This window comes from Meles meles, chromosome 7 (genome assembly GCF_922984935.1).
Source record: "Meles meles chromosome 7, mMelMel3.1 paternal haplotype, whole genome shotgun sequence".
Classification (NCBI taxonomy): Eukaryota; Metazoa; Chordata; class Mammalia; order Carnivora; family Mustelidae; genus Meles; species Meles meles.
This window is the reverse complement of record NC_060072.1, coordinates 12,170,779-12,177,274: the sequence shown is the minus strand read 5'-3', so window position 1 is coordinate 12,177,274 and position 6,496 is coordinate 12,170,779. Positions and strand designations below refer to the sequence as shown.

The window sequence follows — 6,496 nt, the reverse complement described above, 5'->3', positions numbered from 1 at the left end:
TCCTGGCATGGGGGCCTCTGGAAGGGACGTAATCACAGGAGTGCTCGGATTTCCAGAAGAGGTTTTTATTTATTTATTTATTTTAAAGCGTCCTGTTTTAAATTGCTTTGTTTTCCTTGGGTCATATGACCGCTCCCCCCTCCACCCCCGCTGGCCCCGGGCGGGCGCGGCGCGGGTGTTGCAATGTCTGGCCCAATGTGGGGATCAGCTGCTGGCCGCCGCCACGTGACCCGCCGCTGGGATAAATGGACGGCGCGGCCCCGCTCGGCACAGTCACTCTCGCACGTCCTCCTGCGCGTCCGGGGACGTTGGAGCCAGCCCCAGAGACACCGAGCGCCGGCCGGATGGAGCGCCCGCAGCCCGACAGGCAAGCGCGGGGCGCGGGGCGCGGGGCGCGGGGCGCGGGGCGCGGGGCGCGGGGCGCGGGGCGCGGGGCGCGGGGCGCGGGGCGCGGGGGACCAGCCTCTCCCGGGTGGGCAGCCCTTGCGGTGCCGCCTAGCTCTCGGCTCCAGCCCCTCCCGGAGACAGTGCCGGGAGCCTGTTCGCCGAGTCCCCTTGGGCTTTGGACTAGGAGCCGGGTTTCGGTCTCAACCTGTGGGGTCGTTAGAGGAAAAAAGGCTATTTACACGTCTGGCTGCCACAGGTTGGGTGACCAGATGGGAGTGTCCCTGTGGTTTTGTTATGTTACTTTATGTTATGTTATGTTATTTATTTATTTAGACTTTTTAATGTCCTTGGAGGTGCTTTCTGCTTAATCTAGAATCCGTGGGGCTGCGGTGCCTGGGTGACAGTGGCTGGTTCTCTTACCAGAGCCCCCTGGTGGCCACGTCCTCCTCTTACTAGGGGTCCAGCACCTGAAGGAGACACCACACTGGCTGTCCCGTCCCCATTTTACAGATGAGGACTGCACGGTTCAGGGAGGCAGGAAGGCCTCTGGTTAGCAGGTGTCCAAGCTAGGATCTGAACCACAATCTGTTCACCTCCGAGTGTGGCTCCTTCCCTTCTCCCAGGAGTCTGACAAGCATGTACAGAACAGGGTGATGTTTCTGGAAAGGGTGAGGGAGAGAAAGGAGAAATAACTGTTCTGTGGGAGGTGGATACAGACATAGAGCAGAAATACTCCCAGAAAGGGACTTTTTCTTTGAGTAAAATAGAGTTTTGCAGATTTTTTTTTTAACCCAAGCACTTTCATGATGAGCGTAACATTATAAGAGATTTGTGTCTGAAATGTCAACAGAATAAATGAATTAAATCTTGGGTCTAGAGCCAGTCGAAGCAATTATGACCTAAAATATGAATGTTCATACTGCTGGGGCTGCTTCTCACTGGGCCTTGCAAACACCACCCCCCTCCCCCCATAGTCACTGGTGTCAGGATTTCCCAGTTGGTTGTGTGACTTGGAGCACGTTGTTGGGGCTGCATCCTAAGGCAGTCGAAAACGTTGCCCCTGTATTAGATGGCAGGCTGGACTGACTTCTTCAGAGAAGCCTGATAGTGCTCGAAGACCTGCGGATACACAGGTGGTGTCCCCAGGAGCTCCAGCATTCGGAGGAACCCTGCTCAGAGCCACCCTTGTTCACCCTCCCCGCCTCCCCTCTGCAGCATGCCCCAGGATTTGTCAGAGGCCCTGAAGGAAGCCACCAAGGAAGTGCACGTCCAGGCGGAGAATGCCGAGTTCATGAAGAACTTCCAGAAGGGCCTGGTGACCCGAAAAGGTTTTAAGGTATGTGGCCTGGTGGGACAGGCCCTGCTGGAGGACGTAATGGGGGTGTGTCCCAGGCGCTCAGGCCAGTGGTTTGAGCAGGGATTGGGACCAGGGGCGCTGAGGGACCAGAGGGGCACGTCCAAGGGAATCGTTTTGCAGATGACATGGAGGCTTAAAGAGGGCAGGTGGCCCGCTCAAGGTTGCACAGCAAATTCACAGCCTGCTACGTGCCGTTGGGGGTGTTTTGCTCGGGCACTAGAGCTGTCCACTGAGCGCCTGTGCTGTGCTGGGCGTTTGACACACTCCGTTTCTAATCTGTGCCCCAGGTCTGGGGGAAGGAAGGCAAGGAAGGGCAGGCCCAGAGAGGTGAAGCAGCTAGCGCGAGGTCACACAGCCAGTAGGTAAATGGGAAAGGCTGAAATCAAACCGCGGCTGGTGTTCCTTCAGAGCTTGTGCTCCTGACCTGATTCTGATGTGTCTCTGAAGGCAGGGGGCGGCATGGGTTCGAGCCCGAGCACGGCCACCTCCTCACCGGGCAGCCTGTGGGCAGCTTCCGACAGCGGGGTCTTCTTAAGCACCCGCTCTCTGCTAGGCACGGATTTTTGCTGTTTCCCCGCGCGGCTCAGGAATTCATGCAAAAAGCGGGTGGGCAGGGGTCGGGTGCTCAGACATCAGTGTGAGGACAGGCTTGTTCGGGTTGAATGGGGGAGCTGAGGTACCCCTTCCTTTTGTGGTCTGCACGCTCCCCCCACTTCCAACCGGAGAGGCGCTTTGGTGGCAGGTGCTGTGCTGTTCTAGGGGGTCAGGCCCTTGGCTGCCTCCTGCGACTGCTGCATCTGGTCTCCGCTCCCTCTCCTCCTCCCTCTCTCAAAAAGATGACATGTACCCAGTAGCTGGACTGGAGCTGGGGGGCGGCAGGAGCTGGGAAGGTGGCTCCCGGGGTACCTTGCCCTCAGCCACTGGGACTTTGGATCTTACCTCTAAGCCCCTGAGTTCGAAGTGAGCATGGAGATCTGGGAGAGAACCCAGTGCTCACCCAGATGATGCTGAAGGAGGCTGTGTTTATCACCACAGCCTGGGAACTGAGGGCCAAGTGCCAGCCTGTGCCTCGTACTTGACCTGGGTCACCCTGCTTGACTCTCCCAGCAGCCCCCTGTAGGACATCGTTGTCCTCTTCGGCAGGGGAGGGGACCGAGGCTTATCTGGACAGTCGCTCAGACCTTCCATCACCCAGAGAGGGCGAGTGGCTTACCCCAGGGGTCGCAGCCTGGGCCTGGCTGAGCCCAGGTTCAAACCAGGCCAGCTCACTTGATGACCCGGGTGGTTTGTACCACGCCTCCTGGCTTTCTGCCCGCACTGAGACGGTCTGTGGCTCAGAAAGAACTTGGAAACCTCAAGCAGAGAGAGCACCTAAACTTTGTCCTCTTTCAAACTCCAGATCGTGTGATGGGAGGGTCCCCAAGTCAAGTTGTGCTGGGCTGGTCCACCCCAGGCCAGCCTCTGGAGGTGGTGGAGTTCAGAGTGGGTCTCTGGGAAGGAGAATCGGCCCCACAGATAGTCACCCCGAGGTCCAAGTCCAGAGGTGCTGGGAGGCTCCCGTGAACGCATTCATTCAGGTCCTCCCTGGCTCCAGGGCCACGTTGGCTCCTAGCAACGCCTGGGCCCGACTCCAGTTTCATTTCTTGCTAGCCATGAGGGCTCACCGTCTCCTACCCTCTCCAAGCTTAGCTTCCTTTTCTGTAAAGTGGGGATGGCAAGTCCTGTGTGGGGTTTTATAAGGGCTGAGTTAGGCTGCGTGTTCATCCGTGGAATACCAGGGTTTCAGGTGTTTCAAGTGTGTGGTTGAATTTTCGCCTGACCTGCCCTCTGTCTGCGGTGCAGGGGGGTGGGACCGGGGGCAAGCAGAAGGTGGGGGCCCCGCCCCGGGGTGGGGGGTTTGTCACGAGGGTTTTGCCAAGACAGCTGCAGAGGGGCTGGATGGGGTTTTTACGCGAGGCCAGCAGCCCAACCTGCTCGTGTGACCATTTCAGCTGGTGATGGCCTCTCTATACCATGTCTACGTGGCCCTGGAGGAGGAGATCGAGCGCAACAAGGACAACCCTGTCTTCGCCCCACTTTACTTCCCAGAAGAGCTGCACCGCAAGGCCGCCCTGGAGCGGGACATGGCCTTTTGGTACGGAACCCACTGGCAGGAGGCCATCCCCTACACGCAGGCCACCCGGCGCTACGTGCGGCGACTCCAGGAGGTGGGGCGCAAGGAGCCAGAGCTGCTGGTGGCCCACGCCTACACCCGCTACCTCGGCGACCTGTCAGGGGGCCAGGTCCTCAAGAAGATCGCTCAGAAGGCCCTGGACCTGCCCAGCTCCGGCGAGGGCGTGGACTTCTTCACTTTCCCCAACATCGCCAGCGCCACCAAGTTCAAGCAACTCTACCGCTCCCGCATGAACTCTCTGGAGATGACCCCCGAGGTCAGGCAGAGAGTCCTCGAGGAGGCCAAGACGGCGTTCCTCCTCAACATCCAGGTGAGGGTCTGGCAGCCCGGGGCGGGGGTCGTGGTGAAGCCGGGCCTCTCGGTCTGCCACTGACTAGCTGGGTGGTCTTTATTACCTCAGTCGCCCCATCTATAAAATGGGGATAGAAAGTACCCGCCTCCTAGGACCTTTGGGAGGGTCAAGCGAGTTCATACTGATCATGGCAGGAGCTGGCACAGGGCCAGCCCTGTTGTGTTAGTGTGTGTTCTCTGGGGATGTGATGGGGTACCATTGTCGTCCTCGGTGACCGCGCTCTCTGACAATATTGATATCGTGGGTGCGTGGTTATGTGGCCAGGTTGGCACTGCGGGGAGGGGCGGGTCCCAGGTGGCGCAGGTGTGGCCAGGACACGGGGGAAAGGCATGACCAGGATGCCCTCACGGCAGGATACTGGTTACTTGCGGGCACATGGGAGGAGCGGGCAGGCGATGCGGATGCACCTGTGACATTTTCCCTCAAAAGCTGGGTGACAGGAATGGGACTGCTCAGTATTTTTCTTCACGATTTCGTGAAGTCGTCAAGATTTCCGAGGACAGCTTAAAATACCACCTTCGGCTGCGGCCTACCGCCATCTCTCACCGGGACGGGCTTGTGTGTCTTCTGTCTCTTAGCTGTTTGAGGAGCTGCAGGAGCTGCTGAGCCGGGACGCCGAGGACCAGAGCCCCTCGCAGGCTCCGGGGCTGCGCCGGCGGGCGGGCAGCGGGGCACAAGGTGAGGCCCCCCGACCCACCGGGATGGGCTGTGTGGGAGGGAGCCCGGGGCCCGGTGGTCTGTCCGGGTACCTCTTGGCTGTTCTGGCTTCTGAGTGTTTTAAATGAGAAGCAGGGCACGGGCACAGGGGCCTGGGGCCGTCCTTCCGGTTTGGCTCAGGCCGGCCGTGCAGCCTCTCCACACCTCAGTCTTCCCCATCTCTAAAATCAAGGGCAGTCGACAGGTTCTAGCTCACTGGCGAGGAGTACAGACATGCACACAAAGGACCGTCAGGAGTCCTGGGCAGAGCCTTTTTTTTATGTGTGTGAAGCCCAACGTGGCGCTTGAACTCATGACCCTGAGGTCGTGAACCGAGCTGAGATCAAGAGTCGGATGCTCCACCGACTGAGCCACCCAGGCGCCCCATGGGCAAAGCCTCTTAATTTAGATGTTTTCGTCGGCCCTTTCCTGGTTCCTGAGCAGAGAGACCCCCTGATGTGGGGCAGGGTGTCTGGGAGCCGTCCTAGCTGTTACCGTGCCATGGGACACCGGGAAGACAAGGATCCCCTGGGTCTTTTTCCTTTGCTCCTGGAGCCACCCTCCCCAACCTGGCCCGTGGCTTCCCCACCTAAGCCGGGAGCACATGGAACCCTCTGTTGGTGGAACCGTGCCTGGGAAAGTGGGAATGAGGCCAGGTCCCGATGGGATGGGATGGGCTGCCTGGTGGTGGTGGGGGGGTCTTTACCCTCATGCAGCAGTTCTCAAAGTGCGGTCCCGTCGAGTGCCCCTGAAGGGTGTGTTCTCACAGTGTGGGCTGGCTGAAGATGGGAATGTGGACAGCTTAGAGAAGTAGTCAGCTCCCTGTCTTTGGAGGGATCCAAGCAGTGGCCAGAGGGCTCCCTGTCTGCATTAGCAGAATCCTGGCATTGAGCAGGAACAGTCCTAGGGACCGCTGAGGCCCTTTTTGCTGTGTTTTTCTGGGACCCCCTCATATTTCCCACCTCTGTCCACCTGTTGGTGACATTGCCCGCTTCTCTCTTGCAGACTCGACTCCCACGGGGCCTCCCAGAGGGAAGCTCCAGCTCAACGTTCTCTCCCAGGCACCGCTCCTCCGATGGGTCCTTACGCTCAGCTTTCTGGTGGCGACGGTGGCTATGGGGCTTTATGTCATGTGAATGCAAGGGCGCTGGCCCTGTACACTGTGAACTCTGTCCAATGGAGGACATTCTGTAGAGGAACTGTCTCTTGGCTGGCTTCCTTACCTTAGGCATGAGGGCTTGTCAGTGCCCTCTGCCCTGTCCCTGCATCCCTCTCCTTGGCAAGGGAGTCTGTGGCATCTTCCCCAATCCAAAGCACATCCAGCTCACAGACATGAACTTCCAAAGAGGGATGAGGCATCCTGCCTGGGCCCTCAGCACCCCCAGTTCCTGCAGCAGAGCCCCGAAGACATGGCCAGAAGTGGCAGCTGTCTCGAACCGCCAAGGGTCCTGGGTTCACGGTCTCCTTGACATGCCATGACCTCTTTCTCTGCGGGCCGTGGCGAGTTTTATATAAATGTGCAAAGATGTTG

General features: G+C 59.0%; 1 protein-coding gene across 1 annotated transcript; it reads left to right on the top strand.

The window, feature by feature from the left end:
* Positions 1 to 225: 225 nt before the first annotated feature.
* HMOX1 (heme oxygenase 1) lies at positions 226 to 6,496 on the top strand. Its single transcript, XM_046013756.1, has 5 exons — positions 226 to 367; positions 1,603 to 1,723; positions 3,736 to 4,227; positions 4,848 to 4,947; positions 5,971 to 6,496. Exons 1-5 carry the CDS (start codon positions 246 to 248, stop codon positions 6,099 to 6,101), a joined length of 966 nt encoding a protein of 321 aa, XP_045869712.1. The 5' UTR covers positions 226 to 245; the 3' UTR covers positions 6,102 to 6,496.

What these genes read in the sequence shown, in the direction of transcription:
- HMOX1 (XM_046013756.1), top strand. Translation starts at nt 246, where the DNA reads ATGGACGGCGCGGCCCCGCTCGGCACAGTCACTCTCGCACGTCCTCCT. An exon ending in CGTTCCTCCTCAACATCCAG is followed by an intron (nt 4,228 to 4,847) that starts GTGAGGGTCTGG and finishes TCTGTCTCTTAG; the next exon opens with CTGTTTGAGGAGCTGCAGGA. An exon ending in GGCGGGCAGCGGGGCACAAG is followed by an intron (nt 4,948 to 5,970) that starts GTGAGGCCCCCC and finishes TCTCTCTTGCAG; the next exon opens with ACTCGACTCCCACGGGGCCT.